Raw genomic sequence first — 25,750 nt, 5'->3', positions numbered from 1 at the left:
CCGCTAAACAGCTGTGGCCTGCTCAGCCCAGCCCTGAATTTCCCATAGCAATTCTGCAGGAAGGGCCAGATTTTGATTGGTCGATGGATGCTGTGGTCCATCCCATTCCAACATCTATAAATAATGGGGAACTTTGATTAGTCTCATATGGCTTGGGTAAAAAACATATCAACAGGGCATGGTGCAGAGTGACTGCTTTTTTTTTTTTTAACCAATTCTTGATTTAGGCCAGAGTAGCTCACAGACTGGATTCAAACAATATGGACAGGCGAGCATTCTCACAGGAGAAAATAATCTATCAAGCTTTAACATGAGGTTCCACACAAAACTGATAGAAAGAAAGTAGGCTTTTTCTTTTATCATATTTATATTCTGCTCCTTCCAAATATTTGTTCCATGTGAATTACATATTAAACACAGATAATAACATTTCAGTCAACAATGTACAAAATCATAAATGATTAAAATAACAAAATACAACTACACAAATTGTAGATCTACACTATAATTTCAAGAAAATTCCTCAGTAAAATATTTCTAAAAATATTTAAATTAGTTTCCCCTCGCAACTCCACTGGAAGAACATTCCACAAATTGGACCCTGCATATGAAGAAGCCCAAGCTCATGTAGATTGGAGTTTATAGTCATGCATAGCTGAAAAGGAGGAGGTGCATTCTGGCAGTGTATCATTCAACTAGATACATATATTTGTAGCTTTTCCCTTAAAGAACCATCACTATCTACATTGAGCAATTTATTAATTACTTTTTGGGATGCATGTGAACATCTGCACATACAAGTATAGAATAAAATATTCCAACAAGACCCCTTTGCACCCCCTATCTACTGAAAATTTGGTGTGACTAGGACAGCAAATACAAGTTATTGGGAGAAGAGGAGGGATGGACACAAACTTGCAAATCTCAAATTTTCTTCTCTTTCAAAAGTAGGCTTTAAAGGGGAAAATACACAAACAATGAGGAAATCAGATAGTAAGAAATTAGACAGGCAAAGTCATCAGGGTAACAAGTCTGCAAGCAACATGGAGTCCATTCAAGTATACTGTATTTGAGGCTCACAGTAAATCTATATAACTAATCAAAAATACACTAAGTGGACCAAAAATTAAACCAGCATGGCTTAATATGAGCATAATAAGGGCATCAGAGACAAACAGACATCACTCATAAGAAACAACTAATAACAAAGCTTAATTTTAAAATATATCTGAAGCAGAAAGCCTGCCAGAGGTCCAGTAGAGCCATTGATATAAAGATGTCATTTAGCTTCTCCTCTATAACCTGTTTTATTTATTTACATTTGATGTCATTTTATCAAAATTCAAAGCAGTTACAATAAAGTTACCATAATACAAAGCCAATCCATCCCTCTCCTACTCCCAAGTATGCAACAATCCCCACCCCTATCCTTCACCTATACCTTTCTCCTCACCTCATTGCCAACCTATAAATCTTCATTTTCTCCTTCATGCATAAACCTTCCCTACCTCACAATGACCAGGTTCATAGAAATATAAATTCTGTGAACTGATTAACTCAGAAATGCCTGGCCAAATAAAGTTTTGACTTTTTCTTGAAAACACAAGTTAGTTCATCACAAATCTCAAATGGAACCAAAATTCCACAATTTAGGAACCTTATAAACAATGCAGACTTGTGTAATTTTTAGCTTCACTTGTGATGGAGAGGAACCTGGAGAAGCATGAGTTGTGATAACCACAATATTCTAGACAACTTATATAAAGATAGTAGAGATAAACTGGGACTAGCTGATGTATACACAAATACAATCAAGAAAATCTTGAATTTCATTCTCTGGTTAACTGGAAAGTAGTTCCTTCAGAATGGACATATGATCTCTTACCCAAGTTCCTGTAAGAATCATTGATAGCATATTTTGAATCAATTGAAGACATCGTACTAAGCTCTAAGACAAACCCTGATAAAAAAGGAAAACAGTAGTCCAATCTAGTTATTACTGCATGGATTACTGTGGCCAAATCATGTTTTGAAATATAAGAGTATACTCTTCCCTTAAAGAAACCCTGATAACCTACAGGCCAATTTTCCAAAAAGAAAAAAGTGCTCAGTGCCTAAATCAGTGGCCTACATTTAAGGGGCCTGATTTAGGGGCTGCTTTTGTAGAATTTTCATTTGAAACATTCCCTAAAACTTAGGTGCATAAATCTAGGCAAATGGATTTCAGTCCTAAATTGAAGTTCCTAAGTGTACATGGACATCAGTGCTAAGCATCTAACATCGTTCTCCCATACTAACTCCACGGTCATAGCTGACCACCTTTTAGGAACCTACATTTGGGCACCCAGATCTAGTCAGTTTTCAAAGAGCCAGGTTATGCATTTAACCCCCAAAGTTAGGCATCCAAACGTTTTTGACAATTGAGCTCCTAGTCTTTAATACAGAGGATGCCAACTTTGCTCATTTCAGGGGAAATAGCTCAAAGTGAGGTGACAATAGAAAATTTTTTTAAGAAAAAAAAAAGATTACATTAAATTTGAGAAATCATAGAGCTGCTAACAATATGCAGTCTCTCTCTAAGGCCATCCTTGGTGCCAGATTGAAAATCTAACCCCCATCTTTAGAATGGACTATAAAAGGTAACCCAGGAAGCTATAGACCAGAAAGCTTAGCTTCTGTGCCAGGCAAATTAGTAGAATCTATAATAAAAATATATAATCATTACTCAGATATACTGGAAAAGGATCAACACGGCTTCTAAAAGGGGGCATCCTGTTTGCATGTCATGTTCTTGGAAAGTGCCAATAAGAGGTATCCAGTTTATATAACATAGTTGAATTTTGAAACCACTTTTTATAAAGCCCAAAGACATTTAGTAAAACTAAGTTTTCAAAGTGTGGGAGGGAAAGTCCTCTGCTGAAACAAAATTGATTGAAAGATAGAAAACAAAGAGTAGGACTAAATGGTGATTCTTTACCGTAGAAGGTGGTAAACTATTTTGTCCTACAGCAATCTGTGCCAGGACTGGTGCTGTTCAATACATTGAAAAGAGGAATAAAATAGTGAGGTAGCAAAGTTGGCAGGGGATGCACGATTATTCTCAGCCATCCAAGTGAGCAGCCGATTTGTTTTATTTATACATTTCTAGATCACCTTTGTAAAAATATATAAAGTTAAAAGGTGGCTTACAATTTAACATACAGAAACAAATATACTATTATGTACAAAGTAACGCACATGGGGAAAATTATCCAAACGTCTCATGCACAGTGACTGGCTATAGCTTGGCTGTCATCCCTCAGGAAAGAGATTTTGGAGTTTCTACAAATGTTGACCATATGTGCAGGAGCAGTTAAGAAGACTCATATATTTATTTATTTATCGAGTTTTATATCACTGGGAACTGGTCATAGAATTTATAAATAAAACAGAAAACCTTATGCCTTTATAGAGATGCAAGATGCATTCACATCTTGAATTCTGTGTGCAGGGCAGTTCTGGTCACCCAGTCTCAAAAAGGAGATAAAGTATACTTAGAAAAGGGACAGAGGGGCAGCAAACATGATTAAGGAATATGGAGCAATTTCCACAGAAACAGATTCAAAATAGGACTTTACCAACTTGATAAAGAAACCATTAAGCATAGATATGAGAGAGAGAAAAAACAAGGAACTGTCTCAACACAAGAAGAGTAGGCTTTTTAAACAAACAAAAGAAAACACTCCTTCACCGATGCAGTGACCCTGTGAAGCTCATTGCCGCAGGACATTGTTGAAAGCAAATAGTTAAATCAGGACTCAATTCAGTTACTTTTTCCAATTCCTTTCTGTCAAGGATATCAGCCCAGGTTCAATGTATCCTTAAACCATGACTGCTAGAAACTGAAAGGAGGAGAGAGGATTGACAACTCTATACATGTTCAATTTGTTATACACTATCGGGACGAATCAGTAAACCAAGCTAATTTGGATAATGTATTTCCCAGATACCTGAAAAAATTGAAACTCGTAGCAGAATTAAAATAAATTGGAGAAAATATTTTTTCACTCAATGCACATTTAAGCTGTGGAATTTGTTGCCAGAGGATGACACCACAGCTGCCAGCATAGCTGGATTTAAAAAAAGGTTTGGACAAGTTTCTGGAGAAAGGTCCACTAACAATTAGCTAGGCAGGTGTGGTAATCACCATCTCCTACATCTGGAATGAGCGGCAGGGAAGGGATCTGCCAGGAACACGCTATTGACCTGGATTGGCCACTGTCAGAGACAGGATGCTGGGCTGAATGGACCATTGGTCTGACCCAGCATGGCACTTCTTATGAACTGGTGCATAGCAAGAGATTTAACAAACTACTCTGGGGTAGATTTTCAAAGGGATACGTGCGTACCCCCCGAAAACCTACCCCAAACCCCCCCTGCGCGTGCCGAGCCTATTTTGCATAGGCTCGGCGGCGCACGCAAGCCCTGGGACGCGCGTAAGTCCTGGGGCTTGCATGGAGAGGCGTGGGGTCGTGACGTGGCGTTTCAGGGGCATGGTGCGGGTGACGCGAAGTTTTGGGGGCGGCACCGCGGGCGTGGTTTCGGCCTGGGGGTGTTCCGGGGCGTGGCCGCGCCCTCCGAACAGCCCCCGGGTTGGGTGATGGCGCGCCAGCAGTTGCTGGCGCGCGCAGATTTACGTCTGCCTCCAGCAGGCGTAAATCCGGCGATAAAGGTAGGGGGGGTTTAGATAGGGGCGGGGGGGGGGGGGGGGGGTTAGGTAGGGGAAGGGAGGGGAAGGTGAGGGGAGGGCAAAGGAAAGTTCCCTCCGAGGCCGCTCCGAAATCGGAGCGGCCTCGAAGGGAATGGAGGCAGGCTGCACGGCTCGGCGCGCGCAGGCTGCCCAAAATTGGCAGCCTTGCGTGCGCCAATCCCGGATTTTAATGGATATGCGCGTATCTATTGAAATCCCGTGTACTCTTGTTCGTGCCTGGTGCGCGAACAAAAGTACGCGTTCGCGCTAAATTATAAAATCTACCCCTCTGTGAGTACTTGCAAAAGACAAACACAAAGAACACCATATGCACGGCACACACAGGCAATGTGGAAGCAGTAAACAGTTCTGTTACAATGTTTTTCCATTTAGCTGCTCCTACAGAACACATAGGGCCTGATTTTCAAAAGCATTTACATGCTTAAAAATGGTTGGGTTTTGTTTTGTTTTTTTTTACACGTGTAAATGCACTTTATCCGAGTTAAATGGGCTTTTAAAAATTGTTACAACATACGCCATTGAATTGTCCATAGGATTTTCCCGTTTAAGTACACTTAATGACTTTTGAAAACTGTTACAATGGTAGTTACATTTACATATATAAATCCTTTCGAAAATTACCTCAACATGGTTTCCTTTATATATTCAATATTCTTTACTTGAGTAGCAGCTTCTTGAAGTAATGAGTTTCCCTCTTACCAATTAAATGTGGACTACATCGTCAGAACTTTCTGAGATATTTAAGTGGATTTTTATTTTTTATTTTTTTTAACATACACACACAAGCATGCTTTCCCTCAAAGCAGGTACTTTACAGACATGGCACTTTTTTTTTTTTATTTAGCTTTTCTCATTTTTTTCATCTTGTACTTCACAGCATTATCATTGGAAATATATTTTCACATTTGACATTCTTTCATTATGAGGTTTTCATTTTATAATTTTTGTTTTGTATCAAATGTTTTATCATTCTTCATTCCCGTTTGCTTATTTTTATTTTTGCTTAGCCTACAAGCATTACCAAGTAGATGAGTAGATGTGAATCGGTTATTTACACTTTTGAATAATAGAAGGACTAGGGGGCATTCCATGAAGTTAGCAAGTAGCACATTTAAGACTAATCGAAGAAAATTCTTTTTCACTCAACGCATAATAAAGCTCTGGAATTTGTTACCAGAGGATGTGGTTAGTGAAGTTAGTGTAGCTGGGTTCAAAAAAGGTTTGGATAAGTTCTTGGAGGAGAAGTCCATTAAATGCTATTAATCAAGTTTACTTAGGGAATAGCCACTGCTATTAACTGCATCAGTAGCATGGGATCTTCTTAGTGTTTGGGTAATTGCCAGGTTCTTGTGGCCTGGTTTGGCCTCTGTTGAAAACAGGATGCTGGGCTTGATGGACCCTTGGTCTGACCCAGCATGGCAATTTATGTTCTTATGTAATTTACAGCAATGAAAGACCAGAGGTCATAATATTTACTCCAAAGTCCTAAATACACCAGGTACCTTTACAAAAATCCTCTCTCAGGTATATAGGAAAGTTATTTGCTCATTGATCTAAAGGCTTGACATCTGTGAAACAATTTTAAGTGAATATAATTGCTTGCTTACCAAGCTGGGGATATTAAATGGGAGATCTGTCTATAAGATAGCAATAAGATTTGAAAGTAATCATCTTTCTTTGGTGCATACCAGAGCATCCCACACTAAATATAAGACATGCTAGGCTGGGCTAGACCAAAAGGTCCAGAGTCTAGCAACCTGTAACTATGGCCAGTCCCTAAAAGTAGGTTCAATTTCTTGCTGCACACTCCCTATGGCAAGTAATGGACCTCCCCAAGTCATCTGGTTAATAACTATTTACAGACTTTTCTTCCGTGAACTTGTCTAAACCCTTTTTAAACCCATGTGCCTTGACCACATCCTCCAACAATGAATTCCACAGCTTGATTGTATGTCAAGAGAAAAAAAAAATAATATTCTCTCCAATTTATTTTAAATCAGTTACCAGTTAGCTTAAAGAAATGTCCCATAGTCCTAGTGTTATTTGAAAGAGATCTCATGGTACACTGAAAAGGTTTTTCTTTATGCCATGGGAATTTCATGTCAAAATTGTCCAGTAACTAAAAACAGACAGTAGATAGTTTAAACCAAAAATTTGGGAAGACCCACTTTCAGACACATGGGTGGGTGAATGCAGACAGGGGTATTTGAAACCATCCTTGATCTTTGTGAACAAAAATTTCAATAGGTATTCAATTGCAAATACATTGTAAAGAAGTGCAATGCAATTGTTTTATTCTTCTGAATTGCCAAAGGCTCATCAGATTTGTGTGGTAGCACAGCCCTTTAAGCCTGAAAACGTCTGTTTAAATATGTTGCCACCTACTGGTAAAAATAGAATTTTTTTAATCCTACCTTTTTCCAGCAACATTGTTCACAGAGAAATCAAATTCCAACCCAACATCCAAAGTAGGTCAAACCACAAAAAAGCATAAGATGGGACACCATTTGTATCCACAATGTTTGTATGTATTTTTTATTTTTATAAAAATGAACTTTACATTATTTAAATTTTAGTACAAAAATGGTCACCTTCCCTGTTAAAAGGAGAAAACACAGACTCAGTACTGGTATCAACCAGTTTTTGTCTTTTAATCAAAACAATTCTTCTTTTAAAACATAAATAAAACATTTAAATTACAGAACTATTATATCCACCAATTTCAACACTTGCAATATATATAGATTTATTTTTCTGGGAAATAGACCTCAATCCTTCAGTAAAAATGGTAACTAATACATCATTATGCTATATGTAGACTGTTGGTTTGCAATACTAAATACAATCTGCATTGTATTTCCTATGGCACTAAATTCTGCCATATATCCAGACTAACAGCTCCTATGATTTTTGTTTGCCATAAAGTCTTGTTTTCTTTTGTAGATAAAGCAGCACAAAAACTCTGGACTTAATGGATAATGTCACTCTGGTCTCCTTCTTGAAGCAGATAAATTAACTACAAATACTTTTTGGTCACTTAACTACAAAGCAGCTTCACAAATTGAAAGAACAAATCCACTGCTCCTTTCCTTTCCAACATATAAAGCTTCTGCACAGCAATACTGGAGTGTGATGTTCTTGTAGTCATCTCTGCCATGGAGGAAACTGGAATCTTTGCAGGCTGAACTGAAAAGGTCTGAATTTGGCCTTGAAACATTCTTGCTCAAGATGTAGGTGCATAAAAGTAACACCAATTTTCAAAGCAAACATATGTGAGTAAAGTTTGCTCTGAAAATTATGCAACAGTAGGCACAAACTTACTTCTGTGTGTGAATTTACATGCATTTTTAAATCAAAAAGTAGGTGCATAAATCCAAACTTCACCCCCAACTCTGCCTTCTGAAGCACCTCTTATGCATCTTTTAACACACCCAAACCCCTAGCAATTTTATAACAAGCCATTTACATGTACACACCCATGTTTTACACATGTAAATTGTTTTGAAATTTCACCCTAAAAAGGGGAAATGCACAATCCATGATTTGCCCTAGTAAAATGGCATTCTTAATCTAAAGCATTAGGCTGCAATGGGTTATTCCAATTACAATATTTTTGGAAATATACTCAGCAGAATTACAAATAAAATATGAAAACCCTTCTCAGTGGAAGGGAACACAGAGCTATCCATAGCTTCTCCAAGGCTAAAATGCAACTATGTGGTTGAGTCCAATTCAGTTTATGTTCTTAGGAATAACAAATACACCTTTTAGCTTTCTGGACAGAATTTTTCTATGTTCTATTTTGTGTTAAAAAAAAATCTAAGCCTAAACATTTCAATTAAACAAAAAGTTCTGGTTTGGAGAGTTGTGCTGTAATATCTTAGAAGTTATACTTTTCCCCCTTCTAAATTAAAATCTTTCCTGACTGTGGAATCAAACACCTTCAAATCTTGGAAACTACTACAACCAAACTGCTACACCCCAGCTCCCAAATAAATCAGAATGTTGAACAGCTGATGGCACCAGTTTCCATTACTGCACCAGATTTATTTTCATTGGCTGGAGGGTGGCCCTGGTAACTCACTTTTAATTCAATTTGCATATAAGCAGATAGCTGCCAAATATAATTATCACGGCAGCATTTGGAAGTTTCCAGAAAGGCCCCAATCTACCATCAGAAGGCTTGGCAAACAGGCAAGACGGCAATGTATCAAAGTAGTCAAATATATACACCACAAAGAGAATACAAAACAGACTTAGCTTCACACCTGGCACTGTAGATGAAGGGGGAAAAAAAGCCACACTACAGTGTCAGTGAAGAGGCACATAGTGATCTCCATTAGCACATAAGCTGCACATTAAAAGGTACTCCAGGTGGCACTTGCAGACGGAGATGAATAGAGATAGTGGAGGCTGCCCTCAATATTCATAAATCCATGTATACTATTCTTCCAATCCTGCCTCTTCTAAAAAAAAATAAATAAATAAATAAAATATTCTCACTTCATTGCTTTAGCTCTTCAATGGTCCACAGGCCAACAACAGTTTTAATTTTTCTCCAGTGAACACTAAAGTATGATCCACTTTAATATGCCTGGTCTCAGCAAATGCTGCTCATTAGTATATTTATACTTCTCTAGCAGCACTGTGTTATGAAATACAGGCATGGACAAGGGGTGAACAGCTGTCTGCTCCTATCTGTGTCAGCAACACAGTAAAAGAAAAAAAAATGGGCTCCACACATGGCCCTTATTATAAAGCACTCACCTGTGCTGTATAAAAACTTAAGAGATTCTTTTACTGTATACAATAATGGGGAAAGCGTATATAGTGCCAACCTCTCCAGCAATGTGATGGGGTATTTAGCCAAACTGAGAGCTAAAAATAAATAGATGAAAATTAAGAAACTTGCAGATGAAAACTGCAACAACTTCAAAAAAGAAAAAAAAAAAAGTGAGCCTGGGAAAAAGGGGATTTTGACCCACCCATTTAGACTTATCTTCTCAAGTCGTTACCACTGTGCCACTAAAGCTCCAATCACTATTTGCACCGCCTCTTGGAGGTGGTTAGGTTCCTGGATAGGACACGAGCAGCATTCAAGTTCTTGAAAGTTTTAGCTACAGATCTGCTCTCCTCCAAAAAACAGCACTAGGCACTAAGCATCACTCTTACTGTTTTAAACTGTCCCTTTGAAAATAGTGAATTAGTGTCACTCATTTACCAAATGAATCTCATTCTCCAGAAAATCCTCTTCTCCAAAAATACTTTAGAGCCTTTTTTAACACATGTTGTGGCCAGCTCCTAAATCTTGGTTTCCTTCTGGGTTTATCTTTGCAATGTTCCATCACACCTGGGAAGCAACATGATTAGGGTTGAGCAAAATAAGATTTTAACAGTTGAACTTCTTGGAATAGATTTTTTTTTTTAATTAAAATAGTTTGGAGAAAATGTGGCATTTATGAGAATATCTGCCAATTAAGCATTCTCAGTGATTATTCCCCAGTTCTTGAGTTCAACTGTCAGACTACATGCAGAGGTGGCCAACTTTGGTCCTCAAGAGCCACAAACAGGTCAGATTTTCAAGATATCCACAATGAATATGATGAGATAGATTTGCATACAATGGATGCAGTGCATGCAAATCTATCTCATGCATATTCATGGTGGATATCCTGAAAACCTTGTCTATTTGTGGCTCTTGAGGATCAGACTTCACCACCTCTGGCTTAATGGTTACAGCAGTAGGCTGCAAACTAGGGAAAGCTGTTTTCAAATCATACTGTTACTCCTTATGACCATGGGCAAGTCACTTCACTTTCCATTGTCTTGGGTACAAAATTATGGCTAGATCGACTAAGGATTTTCTCCCATTCCATGTCTATGGAAAAAATGCTTAGCAAATGACCTCCTTAGAATGCAAGCCCTCTGGGGCTACGGAAATGCCTACAATACCTGAATGTAATTTGTGTGCCATAAAAGGCAGAGGGGTCCATATTCAGACACAGTTTGGTTAGCAAAGCTAGTCAGCTACCTTTGGAGGTATATTCAATAGTGAAACCGCAATAGTGAATATAGCCAGCTATCTTAAAGTTAGCCACTTAACTATAGGACAGCTCTTTGGCCAGATCACACTTAGCCGGCTAAGTCATCCAGCAAACTCCCAGTTACGCTCCTGGAATGCTTCTAACTTAGCCAGCTAAATTCTAGCTGGTTATCTTATTAGCTGGGTAAGTGCCCAAATATTCATTTGGCCAACTAACTTCTGAGTTAGCCGGCTAAATGCTTTTGAATATAGACCCCAGAATATATATTTTTAAAAATCTGTGTGAACAAGATAGAAATAGCTCTTTCATTAGGTATATTGACATTAAGAGAATGCAACTGTATGACTTCCTGCTTTTGAAAATCAAAAAATATTTTAAAAAAATGTTCACCATTCAAACCCAGATGCAGATGCTCCTATAGGCAACCCGGGGCATTTATTTTTGACAACTAGCCCATCCAATCTAAAAAGATATATATGGTAATATTTACTTTGAAATTAAATAAGAGCTCCTAGAAGCAGAAAACAGGAAAAAGCAGAGTTGCTTACCTGTAACAGATGTTCTCTGAACATAGCAGTATAACAGTCCTCACACATGGGTTAACATCATTCGATAGAGCCCGGCATGGAAAATTTATGTCAAAGTTTGTAGAATTTGACTGAGCCTCTCTAAGTATGCATTAAGAACATAAGAAAATGCCATACTGGGTCAGACTAAGGGTCCATCAAGCCCAGCATCCTGCTTCCAACAGTGGCCAATCCAGGCCACAAGAACCTGGCAAGTCCCCAAAAACTAAATCTATTCCATGTTACCATTGCTAATGGCAGTGGCTATTCTCTAGGTGAACTTAATAGCAGGTAATGGACTTCTCCTCCAAGAACATATCCAATCCTTTTTTAAACACAGCTATATTAACTGCACTAACCACATCCTCTGGCAACAAATTCCAGAGTTTAATTGTGCGTTGAGTAAACTAACTTCATGGAATTGTGCGTTGAGTAAACTAACTTCATGGAATGCCCCCTAGTCTTTCTATTATCCGAAAGAGTAAATAACCGATTCACATTTACCTGTTCTAGACCTCTCATGATTTTAAACACCTCTATCATATCCCCCCCTCAGTCGTCTCTTCTCCAAGCTGAAAAGTCCTAACCTCTTTAGTCTTTCCTCATAGGGGAGTTGTTCTAGTCCCCTTATTTTGGTAGCCCTTCTCTGTACCTTCTCCATCGCAATTATATCTTTTTTGAGATGCGGCGACCAGAATTGTACACAGTATTCAAGGTGCGGTCTCACCATGGAGCGATACAGAGGCATTATGACATTTTCCGTTTTATTCACCATTCCCTTTCTAATAATTCCCAACATTGTTTGCTTTTTTGACTGCTGCAGCACACTGAACAGACGATTTCAATGTGTTATCCACTATGACACCTAGATCTCTTTCTTGGGTTGTAGCACCTAATATGGAACCCAACATTGTGTAATTATAGCATGGGTTATTTTTCCCTATATGTATCATCTTGCACTTATCCACATTAAATTTCATCTGCCATTTGGATGCCCAATTTTCCAGTCTCACAAGGTCTTCCTGCAATTTATCACAATCTGCTTGTGATTTAACTACTCTGAACAATTTTGTGTCATCTGCAAATTTGATTATCTCACTTGTCATATTTCTTTCCAGATCATTTATAAATATATTGAAAAGTAAGGGTCCCAATTCAGATCCCTGAGGCACTCCACTGCCCACTCCCTTCCACCGAGAAAATTGTCCATTTAATCCTACTCATTCCATGCAGGGTTCCCTCAGCCTTATAAAATAGATTTGAAGATCAAAATAACAAAATAAGAACAAAACCCACAAAATGGACACCCAACTCTGTAGGGAGGTGGGCAGGCTGTGAGGACTAACATCATGTCTTCAGAGAACACCTGTTACAGGTAAGCAACTCTGTTTTCTCCGAGGACAAGCAGAATGGAAGTACTCACATATGGGTGAATCCCTAGCAACAGGCAACCCCCCAAACAAAAAAGGGGACTAACAAAACAACTGCCCATGGACACAATAAGGACATTTTGTTGGTAACAGGAGGAGAGCAGCCTGAACAGAAATAATGGGCCCTAGGTGAGAACAGAGTTGAGTTCTACACCTCAAACAAATTCTGAAGGACAAATTGGCCAAACTTGCTGTTGCCATCCCTATCTAGACAGTAATGATATATAAATAAATGGATGGAACTTCATGTCTTAGCTCTGCAGATCTCCTCCATGGGAACTGCTCATAAGTGAGCCACCGACGCTGCCATGCCTCGAACAGAGTCAGTCTTGACACGGCCCCCAAAGATACAATCCTGCCTGGGTATAACAGAAGTAGATGCAAGTCTGCTAGCTGACTGGAAAGCATCTGTTTGGCAATGGCCATCCCCAACTTGCTCTGATCAAAAGAAACGAAGTTTGATGGACTGCGATCCATCAAATGCAATATATTAACTGGATATGGGCTTCTGTCTGCTCCAGTCAGGCGGCTAAGGCTTTTTTTGCAGTTCAAACTCTGCAGGGCTTGCTCACCTTGGTGCAAATGGGGCCTGGGAAAAAATGTTGGCAGGACAATGGACTAGATAAGATGGAAGTCTGACACCACCTTAGGCAGGAACATAGGGTACGTGCCCAAGATCACCCTATCATGGGGAAAAAAAAAGTTCACGTTTTCCCCTAGGCACCTTGATTCCCTTCTTGCCACAAAGGGGGACTGGCTATGCTCCCTCAATCTAAAGGACACATACTCACATCAATACCTTCCCTGGCCACCAGAAGTATCTCCAATTTGTAGTGGGAAAACAGTTCTTCTAGTACAGTGTTCTGCCATTTGGGTTAGCATCAGTCTCACGTCTTCATGAAATGCATAACCTTGGTGGCGGCGCATCTTCACAGCCTGGGGGTCCATGTTTTCCTTTATCTGGACGATTGGCTAGTCAAGAGCACCTCTCGGGCAGGGGCCATGGAGTCCATGTGCTCGACCATCCGAGTGCTGGAGATACTACGGTTCATCATCAACTACTCCAAGTCCCATCTCAGCCAGTCATCGAAACTGGCCTTCTTTGGAGATCTGCTAGACATGGCTTATGCCAAGGCCTTCCTTCCCCAGCAACAGGCAATCAATCTGATGGCTATCATGGCAGAGATTCGAGAGAGCCAGCAAGTTTCAGCATGGCAAATGTTGACACTGTTGGACCATATGGCTGCATCAGTACATGTTACTCCCTTGGTACACTTGCATATGCGAAGAGCCCAATAGACCCTAAGGTTAAATTGGTGACAAGCTACACAGGATCTGCGGGACTACAACTGTGTCACCCCATCCTTCTGGGACTCCTTGTCCTGGTGGCAGGTAAATTCCAATCTGAAAAGGGAGGTATCCTTCCAAAGTCCTCGGGTCCAAAATGTACTAATGATGGATGCATCTACCCTGGGTTGACATGCTCATGTCATGCCCAGGAACAACCGTGTCAAATCAATTTCCTGGAGCTCCAGGTGATCAAGTACATTCTATGGGCTTGCAGAGCACAAAATTGTGTTTATACAGACAGACAATCAAGTGGCAATGTCAACAAGCAGGGAGGAATGGAATTGTACCTCCTGTTTCAGGAAGCGCTCCAGATATGGTCATGGGCCTTCTCTCCCATGCAATGGTGCTTAGGGCCATGTATTTGGTTGGAATGGAGAAAGCAGCTGCAGATGGACTGAGTTGCTTCTTTAGACTCTCAGAATGGTCTCTGGACTAAGGGGTGGTGAATCTGATCTTCTGCTTGTGAGAAAGCATGGAGATGAATCTGTTCATTACACTTGGAACAGGAAGGTTCCTCAGTTCTGCTCCCTGTACAGAACATACGGCAGAGTAGCGTCAGACACCTTCCCCAACATTGGAGCTTGGGTTTCTTGCACTTATAGTCTCCAACTCTACTAGTGGCGAAGACTTTGTTGAAGCTTTGCAAGGACAAGGGGACTATGATTCTTATAGTCCCTCACTGGCTGAGACAGGTCTGGTTTTCATTCCTTCAGATGTCCATCAACAAACCGATCTCATCACCCAGGATCAGGGCAGGCTGCAGCATCCCAACCTCCAGGCCCTGTCCCTCATAGCCTGAGAGGTAGATTCTACAATCACTCAATCTCTCAGAGGGTGTTTCTTAGGTCCTTGTAGCTTTCAGAAAGCCTTCCACTATGCACTAAAGTGGAGGAAGTTTTCCGTGTGGTGTGAGCAAAAGGTCCTAAATCTTTTCTCCTGCTCTCCACTAAAATTACCTTCTACACCTTTCAGAGACTGCTCTGAAGACTAACTCAGGGTTCACCTGAGTGCGATTGGCACACATCATCACAGTGTAGAGGGTAAGCCCATCTCTGTACAGTCTATTAGTTGTATGGTTCATGCAAGGTCTGCTTCAGCCTCCCCTAAGGCCTCCTGCTGTGTTCTGGGACCTCAACGTGGTTTTAGCTCAGCTGATGAAAGCTCCTTTTGAGCCACTGTGCTCCTGTAACCTGAAGTACCAGACCTGGAAGGTCATATTTTTGGTGGCAATCACTTCAGCATGCAAGGTTAGTGAGTTCCAGGCCTTAGTAACTTTTTTTTTAGAACCCGTTCAAGGCCCTCAGGTCTAGGATGGGATGGAATCCTTCTGTTTTCTTTGGAATCAGGAAATACTGAGAGTAGAATTCCTGTCCTCTATGCCCTGGTGGAAAAGGCTTGACTGCTCTGGCCATTAAGAGGGAGGAGAACTCCACGAGAAGTATCTCCTGATGTGCTACTGGTCCCCAAAAAGGACTTGGGGCAATTTGATTGGGTACTCAATAGATTTAATTTGTACCTTTCATGGACAATGGCCAGAATCCACTGGTTGAGGTTAAACTGGGCCACCAATTCACATAGAACTGCAGCCTCCCCCCAACTGGAGGCTCCTTCAATCGAGGTACAGTAGATGTGGCAATCCAGTCAAAACCCCATCCATGGACTTGACCGACATGCTGGCTGGGGTTTTGGAGCCCTTTGTTGCCTGGGAAAGCTATGAGAGGCCTGCTGCTGCTGATAGGGCCGAGGAGGCAGAGGATACTGTCGCCTCGGGCAGAAGAAAGACTTCCTTTGGACTAGACTGTGAGGATCTCCTAGCAAAGGAGGATGGGTTCTGGGTGCTCCTCATTTGGACCACTGCATACTTCACTTTCTCTCTGAAGAGATTCTCTCCAGTGCATGGCACATAGTGAGTCACTCCTGCACTTCCTGACAGAGATACAAAGACCACAAACATGAAAGTCTATGGGTGCCAATCCCTGTGGCAGAGACTTTCAATACGATTTCAAAAACATCAGAGGTCGACACTTATGCATCAGCAATTGGAGGGTGTCTTGCTGCTGTTGAGGCAGCTGCTCGGCCACCTCCTGTACCTGCTTCAAGATGACCTGCATATACTGACCCGTGTAGAGTTGGTAGGCTGTTATGCAGGCGATGAGCATAGCACCCTGAAACTCTTTCCTCCCAAGGAACATCCACGGCCCTCTGATCTTTCACTGGGGGTGCCGAGGAATGGGTCCAAGTGCACTTGGCCTTCTTGAGAACAGAGTGACTGGTGGGGGAGCTGGTGCTCTCTGCCTTACTGACGAGAAAAATCATGTCTGCCTCTGCACATCCTCAACAATAATGCCACAATGATCTCGTGTTCTGAGACTGCCATAATTTCCTTGGGAGACTTCACATATTGCAGGATATACTGCATCTTGTGCAGAGTATCCTCCTCAGTCTGCAACTGAAATAGGATGGCCTCCACCATCACAGACAAACCCTGCAAAGGAGAGGACTTCCAAAGGAGACTTCCTTCTGTTGGAAGGAGGAGATTGCTCTGAATGGAGACCATTCAATGTGTTGCTAGAAACATCGGAGTTCTTCCCTCAGAGGTCATAAAGACCTTCATCCTCCCTGTTGTATGTAGGGGATGGGGCCCTGGGTGTTCGACCTCAGACCAGCAATATAGAAAGCAACTCAACTGGCTGTGGGGGTTTGTGCCCCTTTCACCAGAGGAGCTGCCTCCGCCGAGGAACTGTGACCAGCAGGGGGTACCACTGATGCCCCGCTGGGCATATATGCCGCCCTGGGTATTGACATCGGCTGAGTCGGTAACACGCCGATGAGCACGTGCAGGGATTCTAGCAGCGGCTCGAAGAAGGTTGATGCCAGTGCTGTCGGTGCCCTGATGCTGAGGCTCTGCACAGTCTTTTCCATGAACATTTGAACGTGACTCTCCAGCTCCTCCTAAAAAAGCATCAGTGCCAAGACTGACTGCAGCCCAGGTGTGACAAGATCCTCTTTGGAACCAAGAGAAGGATTAGTGGAGGGCATTGGGATCAGTGAAGACCATAGTGAACCCCAGGTATTGATGGATGACTGGCATTCCTCACCATAGGGACACTTCGGGGGCATCACAGCAGAAGCTGGTGCAACCCCTTGCCTGGCACCATGCATCGACAAGGACCAATGCAGATGATTCTTCAGCTTCCCTCGATGCTTGGATTGGGCATTCCCTGATGCAGAGGCCAAAGACGATGAACCTAATGTCTTTGACAGAAGGAGACAGACAATGGCTTGTCTCTGGTGTCCCTGGCAGCCAACACTGATGGAACTGATGGCTCCACTGATGTTGATGGCTCAGTGTCTATCAGTGTGGCTCAGAGGTCCCTCAATGCTAACAAACCAGTCTTCTCCGGCCTGAAGAGTTGTTCCATCTTATCGATCTGCATCCCTAGATGTCATGTGATGCACCCAGGCAGAGGACACATCTATCATGAGGGTCCATGATAGACATGGCCCTCATGCACTGAGGGCACCGCTTAAACCTGATCATGTCGTCTCAAAACAAAAGGGATGCAATATCAAAACCGATGGTGGTGGCATTCAATGGCCGGCAGGCACTGAGTGCACTGCTGCCCTGGGGATCGACTGTGAAATAAAGCTTACCCAAAAACATCAATAAACCCGGCTAAAGACTATAAAGGGAGAATCGGGAGGGGGACCCTTCAACAACCAGGAAATCCCATGAAAAAAAATCAAGTAAAAGCAGCTCAATTAAGTTTTCAGTTAGACTCCAAAATTGCTGCAACACACAAGGCTCCATGGAAAAGGAGAGATTGAGGGGACCCCCTTTGGATATATGGTATAATGCATGTTCGAGCATGCTCAAAGAAGCTCAGTCAAAGTCCCAGAAGCTTTGACATAAGTTTTCCATCCTGGGCTCTATCAGCTGATGTCACCTCATGTGCGAGGACTGCCATCCTGCTTGTCTTCTAAGAAAATATATTTCTTTTTAAGCATTTTAATTTCCAAAACTGGCTCTGAAAAATGGGAAGGTAAAACAAATCTAATTTCTTTGAAAATCTACAAATAGAATCCTCCTAATAAATGTAGTAATTCCTGCTCATGATGTGTAATAAATATTGAATCTGACTGTAGACTAGTGAAAGATGTAAATGTGAAAAGCAATATACACATATCTTTCAAAAAGGCTATTTTCCCTTTTCTTTTTCTCAATGTAGTGCATTAGATTGCTTTTTTCATAAAAAAAAAGTAACATCAGGGGATTTGTCTGGGAAGTCTGGATAAAAAATAAAAGAAATGCATGAACATTTCATGATGGCTAATTTGACCACAAGCATTAACCAATGGCAGAATAGCTTTCAAAATGCTCGGTATCAATCAATGAGCAGGGCAGCTTACACAATATTCAATGACATCACAATGTGTTCCAATCTCCCTGAGATTTTAACTGAACTGAAATGGCCCGTTTCCCTGTAAGAAAGAAAATGACAGAAGGTATTCCAAGTGTTGGGTTGGAGGGGGCCACAGGGTGATTTACCCATGACAGGAATCTGAATTAAATTGTTTGAACAGTTCTAAATTTGTTTTTTGGTGTGGGGTGGGGGAAGCAAGACAGGAAGCAACACTTACTGAGATGATGATTTTATAAGGCCAGTTTCTCTGTAGAAAACTAGACCTAAAGGAAAAGTCCATTATCAAAATATTAAAGTTATATCTGGTATGAATGTGCTACAAAAGAAAAACAAACACAAAACAGTTTTCCTGATTTTCAGATTTTAAAGGGAGACAGATGATGATGATGAGGAATCCAAATACCTGCTTCCCTGTCCTCAAACAAAGCATAAGCCCCACCCCTAAACATATGGCCGATTATATCGTATTTTCCATCGTCTGGACCTCATTCGGAAAAAGAAGAACATCACCATTAAAAACAGTGATGATGTGATATACAGGACCACACAAAGGCTCATGTCTATGTTAGAGAATCCAATCCCTAGAAAGGAGAGGGACTGCTTCCTCCCACTATGTATAGCCACCAATTCCACACCATCCTGGCCTTTCTTTTTTGAGGCTGGTCTATTTTCTTGGATTAATTCATCCAAAACATCTGGTTTCATATCAGCTGCATTTTTTAGGTTCTGAAGGTCCTTATTTTGGCCATGTTCACCATATCTCTTGGGTAGACCATGGTCTGCCTCCTTGTTCTCCACCACATGCTGCTGTGTTTCATCCTCGCTGGTCTTGACATCCAGAAACTGCTGGGAAATGTTTTCACTACTGTAATAATGCTTCAAGAAGGCCAGCACTTCTGCCTCATTCCAGCTGTACAGCCCTTTGATTTCTTCATGGCACCTGGGGCAAAGGTCTGGGGGAGGCCACTGGATTTTGGGAAACTTTGGATCTTCACTGTTAGTACCTGAGTAATAGAAAATGAAAATTAATATACAAAACTAAAATTTACCTGTTACAACAGTTACTTCTTTCTAACCGTTCTGTTTATAAGATATCTGTTGTCTTCTTGCTTCCATGGCTAGATGCACCAGAAGAGGAATCTTTATTAGAGCCGGTAAGTTCTATTAGACCATGCTCTGGATAAACGGGAATAGAAAGTTTGGGCCACAGGAAATAAATTGGAGACCTATGGAAAGCAGAGTTGTTTACCTGTAACAGATATTCTCCTAGGACAGCAGGATGTTAATCCTCACACATGAATGACATCATCGGATGGAGCTCGGCACAAAAACTTATGTCAAAGTTTCTGGAACTTTGACTGAGCATGTCCAGCAAGCCCTAATCTACACGGGGTCCCTCTTCAGTCTCGAAACATAGAATTACGACAAAAATAAACAAGAATAGGAGAAACCCAAATCCACGGGGTGGCAGGCGGGTTTCAAGAGGATTAACACCCTGCTGTCCTAGGAGAAAGCAAATGTTGCTTACCTGATGTAACAGGTGTTCTCACAGGACAGCAGGATGTTAGTCCTCACAAATGGGTGACATCGAGGATGGAGCCCTGTACGGAAAACTTTTCTGTCAAAGTTTCAACAAGCTTTGACTGACACTGGCACACTGGGTGCACTGAGCATGCCCAGCCTGCAATTATCCCTGTGAGCCACAGGTGTCTCCCTCAGTCTCGTCTTATAGCTAAAAAGCGCAAGCGAAACTAAAATAAAAGTATACAGACCCAACTCCTGCGGGGTGGCGGGCGGGTTTCGTGAGGACTAACATCCTGCTGTCCTGTGAGAACACCTGTTACATCAGGTAAGCAACATTTGCTTTCTCACAGGACAAGCAGGATGGTAGTCCTCACAAATGGGTGAGTACCGAGCTGAGGATGCCCGGGAATGCACCAGATACACCGCAGATGCGCAAAGGCGTAACAACTGAGGTGGAAATGGGAACGGAGGGCATCCGCAACACCATAATGGGTTCGTGGAAGGATGTTGGGTAGTGAATTGAAAAAAGTAAGAGTAGGCGGACTGGCCAAACATGGAGCATGCCGGCTAGTCAAATGTAAGCAATAATAGGCTGCGAAGGTATGGAGAGGACTCCAGGCTGCAACCTGATAAAAAAGTACAAGCAGCAGTAACCAAAGGGAAGCTGTTAAGGCTAAGACGGACACAACAGTATGTGGATACCCACAGTGTTGTAGTGAAATGTCTGCTTGTTGGTAGGAAAGGAAATATAGACCACTTAATCAGAAGGATTAGGTCTGTGTGGCCACTGGAAGTAGCAGCTTGACCCTTGCATGAAGGAAAGAGTCAAGTGGAATTCACATGGAATGCAGTGCAATGTAGATAGAATGTAAGCGCAGCATTACTGTCCATGAATGTGGAAAACCCAGTCTCTCCCTAGGGCGAGAGAGAGAGGTTAGGAAAAATTAATAGAGTATTTCCTGAGGAACGGAGATACAACATCTACCTGAAAAGGATAGAAAGTTGAATGCGTAGAACTACTCAGTGGCAGAGGAACGGAGTCAGGTGAGTATGGAAAGAGTGCATAACTCACGGACCCTGCTGGCAGGAATGACATTAAGAGGGAAAGAAGTTCCCTTGCCAAACTGTGGAAGAGAGGAATGGAAAGGCTCAAACGTAGAATGTATGAGACTTATAAGGAGAATATATATGTTCATTCCGTGATTAGAGAAATAGAGGCGGCTTGATCAGTGGATAATCCATGGTAAGCCGACTCAGAGAGGATTACCGAAAACGGGAACCCAACTCCCAAAACGATACACCTCCTAAGAGAAAGGTGTATCTATGTGGAGGATGTCTGGAGAACAGAATCCGAGGGAGTAAGAAAAAATGGTGGAAAAGTAAAAGGGGTAATACCTCTTTTTTTTTTTTTTTTTTTAGCGTCAGGAGGTAAAGCCTGCCATATTAAACGGCAAGATTTATGTTTAGAAGGTTTTGTGACGCTACCAGAACCTAAGAACATCAGTAAGTCTATGATTTGGGACTGACTGGTGAGGGAATAAAAGGTTACTGATATGATGGATTGAGAAGTATGGGAAGCATACTGATCTCAGTCAGGGAGTGGGGAAAAGAATACTGAACCCCATCCCAGTTCAACATTAGAAGAATGCTGGCTACGAGAGGCAGCAGAAGAGATATATTGAAGAGGCCTTTGATGGAAGAAAAGGCATCTAAGGGAACGCATAGGAAACATGTGTAGGGAGCAGAACCTGTGCATCGTATGGAATGATGCAGACGCAGAGGAAAGTTTAGTTAAACTCAGCGTTAAAAGATTTGCCCTGTACACATGTAATTGAGACCATTCGAGAGGATAGAACCTACGTGGAGAAGGTCAGATAGAGCGTTCATTAAATCTCTTAGATATGTGGCCCAAAGACGCATGAAGTGAACAAGGGCCAAGGGTAGAGCTGCGCAGCTGTCTAGCAGAGCAGCTAAGAGGTTGTGCGTGCTTATGAGTTGGAAAGCACATTGTCCCTATGCTGTCTGTCTGTATGCACAAAGAATTGTTGCAAAAGCAGTATTGGAAGGCATAAGGGCATAACTCATGGGTGCAACGTCCAGGAAGTTTATGAGAAACTATGCTGGAGTGCAATAGATGCATAATGGGTTGACAGCTTTCAGGAGAAACTTTATAACCCTAAGGAATTGCGAGCATGAGTCGAAGGAGACTAGGTCCTAGTTCGAACTGGGATAAGAATCAGGGACGAAAGCAATGAAACCACTTAGGTCCATTGAGTATAGAATGTCACTGAATATAACCCATAGCAGTTTTGAATTATTAGAAAAAATGCATAGTGGGAAGAAACCCCATAGCCCAACCATGAAAAGTTGAAAGGTTGAGGTTATGGAAAATATGCGCAGGGACATATAACAATGTATCAGAATGTCTGTGCGCATGCTGGACAAGAGGGTCTTAAGACTGTGGTGTCCAGAAGTGTTACAGAAGGGATTTATGGCAGTGACAGTAATCCCAGTTAGTAAATGTATAGTGAGTCCTGAAAAAAGTGAGAGCTCTTTGCATGTACTGAAAGGAAAGTGAATGATGTTACACTCCGCAGAGAAAACAGCATTCACCAACAGTGATGCAAGAGACAGTTCACTTACCGAAGCTGGTGCCGGCGGCAGAGCTTGGGGTTGTAATGTTGACTCACCATAAAGCACATAGAAACATTAAAATAATGTACTTACTGCAGTATGGAGTGATGGTAACCAAAGATACCATTGTACCTGTGACGTCTAAAGAAAGTTGGATTTTCTTAGGTCCAGGATGTGCGGAGAGTAACTATTTTCTGTTAAAAGAAAGAATAGTGCAATTAAAACTCCCCAACCCCCCTCCCTTCTCCCCTCTGCACTTCGTAGCGCCTGGGGGAGTGTACCGGGACTTTGGTACAAGGTGGGGTGGCCGCTCTGATATCTGACCAGATGGGAGACCAAGAGGTGTCCCAATGGAGGATATCATGTAGGCTCCTGCAGGTGTGTGAGCGGTAAGTGGTACCCGCATTTCTGTATGCTGTACAAGGAGACACTGAGACCTGTGGCCAGGCCTCAAGGTGGACTTGTACATGGGGCAATGGTTGCTGAATCTCATGTTTAGCAGATCAGCCAATGCAGCTGGACCTTGGTTGGGAGGGAACCAAGAGTCAGAGCATTGGTCGGCACAGGGACTTGTTACTGACAGAGAAGAAGCCCTGCTGCAATCCCAAGAAGATAGAGGGGTTCTCCTGATATTGTGGCTAACATAGCTAACATAGTGATATGTGACACTAATACAGTTCTAAAAGGCACATGACCCAGAACTTTTCGAACCACGGTCCGAATGGGAGAACACAACTCTATGGGAATGCCGCCGCAGCGGGTACTTACCATCCGACGTGGATCGCCGCAAGACGAGCCGGTGAAGATTGTTGACCCCGACGGTCTCCGGAGTCCTCGAGGGTAAGGCCGGGGACGTAAACGTCCATCTCGCTCTGAAACCCGGTATGGTGGCACAGGTACAGAGGAGACAGGCCAGGCGTGAGTGGCGTTTAGACTGCTAAGTGTAACAGATGGCCATAGTCCCACACCACTTGACGGTGGGGCACGCCAGGAACAGAGGAGCCCTACGGAACTCATGTTCCCTCCCTCGTCACAGCGGCTCGATGTGTCGTGACGCCAATGCAGAAGCTGTCGGACCTGGATCCGGAAGTTCTGGATCACCAAGGACTGCCAAAACTGTAGGAACAGTGCTGATGGCAGTGGTGATGTCGCTCTGCCCGAGCGTTGTCCAGCCTGGAGAAGGATGGCACCCGATGTGCTGGATGGCGTCAGCGGCGGACGATCACGATGTCGGCGATGATGGGTGCCACGGTGCTCGGCCCGGTCTTTCCCCAGCGCCGAGATGGAAGCCCTCGTCGTCCTGGAAGGCGATCGATGACGAACTGTCAGCACGCCTGCTCTGCCTCCTGACACAATGGAGTGTCTTAAGCTAATACGGGGCTTAAAAAAGAACCCAAAGCGTGGAGCAATGTGAGGAGGCGAGGGTATTATGTGGCGGTGCTATGTCGGTATTGACGATATTGAAGGCAACCTAAGGGGCTTCGAGGATATCATCAAAATGGGTATGAAAAATCGTCGATGACTGGCCAGGAGAATGATGACAGTGACGGGCACTGACAGCAGTGGCATAGGTATCTTTGAAACGATGTGGAATCGAATAATCGAAAAACATTGCCGTTATTGAAAAAGATACCGGCATCGACTGAGTCGAATCAATAGGGCGTCAAGGACACCGAAGGAAAACGGAGGTGTCGAGGGCATCGATGCATGGAGGCGGGCATTTATGCCGTTTGTGGCATGGCCACGGGCATCAACTATAGGGCCACAGACGTTGACGGTATCGATTTGGACAGACTCAGATTTCCAAGTGTACATGGCATCGGTGCCCCAGACACGTGTGTCGGTGGCATCGATATGGACACGTATGGAATCGATGGCATGGATCTCCCAGTCGATGAATTCCATCCCGGCATCAACGCCAGTCCTGGAATCGGCATGGGCATCGATGCCAGCCATAAGGCTGGCATTGGCATCAACGCCCATCCACGGAATCGAGCCGGCATGGATATCCACCGATGGGATCCACCTGGGCATCGAATTTCACCGATGGGAGCAGCCTGGCATCGACTGCCCTCGATGGATGCATTCTAACATAGATGCCCATGGATGAAACACCTGGGCATCGGTGTCCATCGATGCAAAAGGACCCGGCACCGATGCCATCGACGGACGGCCATCCGGCACCAATGCCATCGACGGACAAGCCATCCGGCACCGATGTCCATCGATGGGGACCATCCGGCACCGATGTCCACCGATGGGGACCATCCGGCATCGATGCCCACCGACGAATCGATGTGGCACACCGATGCCCCCCGATGGAAAGGGCTGGACATCGGTGGGGAGGATGGGGCATCGATGGCATCCCCAAAGGGGGGGGTGGCATCGATGAAGTGAACCCTGGGATCGTTAAAAGTGTCTCGGGCAGCGGTGGCGGCGACCCGAGTATGCATGGCAGTGACTAACAGCGTGTGCGTCAATGGCATGCATCCGGGTAGGGACGGCACCGAGGAAGCCCAAGGAAAAAAACAGTGCGTAGGAGGAAAAAGCCTGGTAGCACTGAAAAGCAAAAAACATGGATAAAGGCATCAGGGCACCGTGGGGGGAGGGGCGCTGATGACATATAAAAGCCCAGGGCGGTTTAGGAGGGTCCCGGTGTAGCGATAGGGTATCGACTGCGTGAGGGTACCAGGGAACGAAGGACTTGAAGCTACAGAGGTCCTAAGTTAAGGAAAAAATCCTTACCCCACTAGCATAAGCAAGCAGAGTGTCACAGAGATACTCGCAAGCTGTTTAAAGCTAACTGAAAAATGGGGGAAGGGAAGGCTTCAGTCAGTTAACAGCCTTAAGATAGTGACAGGAACCGACCGAAAAATAAGAATTAGTACTCACCGAGCGTCGTAAAAACGTACGCGGAGGGAGACCTGTGCAGGGAAAAGTGTTTTTTGAAGTGAAAAGTTAAGTGTTTCCATGAGTTAATTAGTTAAAAAATCCTCACAGAGCTCCAACCGCTATGCTGACTGCAGAG

General features: G+C 43.0%; 1 protein-coding gene and 1 long non-coding RNA gene across 2 annotated transcripts in view; both read right to left on the bottom strand.

The window, feature by feature from the left end:
• Positions 1 to 7,374: 7,374 nt before the first annotated feature.
• On the bottom strand, positions 7,375 to 11,421 carry LOC115097455. Its single transcript, XR_003858284.1, has 2 exons — positions 9,972 to 11,421; positions 7,375 to 9,216 (listed from the first exon to the last, which is right to left on the bottom strand). It is a non-coding gene; the product is annotated as an uncharacterized LOC115097455 (long non-coding RNA).
• Positions 11,422 to 18,303: 6,882 nt separating this feature from the next.
• QSOX2 (quiescin sulfhydryl oxidase 2) overlaps positions 18,304 to 25,750 on the bottom strand; it is a 245,999-nt gene continuing 238,552 nt past the window's right edge. Inside the window, 1 exon segment of the mRNA XM_029611684.1 lies at positions 18,304 to 19,568. Coding sequence (XP_029467544.1) covers positions 19,006 to 19,568 — 563 coding nt within the window. The 3' untranslated portion in view covers positions 18,304 to 19,005.

This window comes from Rhinatrema bivittatum, chromosome 8 (assembly GCF_901001135.1).
Source record: "Rhinatrema bivittatum chromosome 8, aRhiBiv1.1, whole genome shotgun sequence".
NCBI lineage: Eukaryota > Metazoa > Chordata > Amphibia > Gymnophiona > Rhinatrematidae > Rhinatrema > Rhinatrema bivittatum.
Note: the sequence above shows the minus strand (reverse complement) of the source record. Positions and strands in the feature narration are given on the sequence as shown.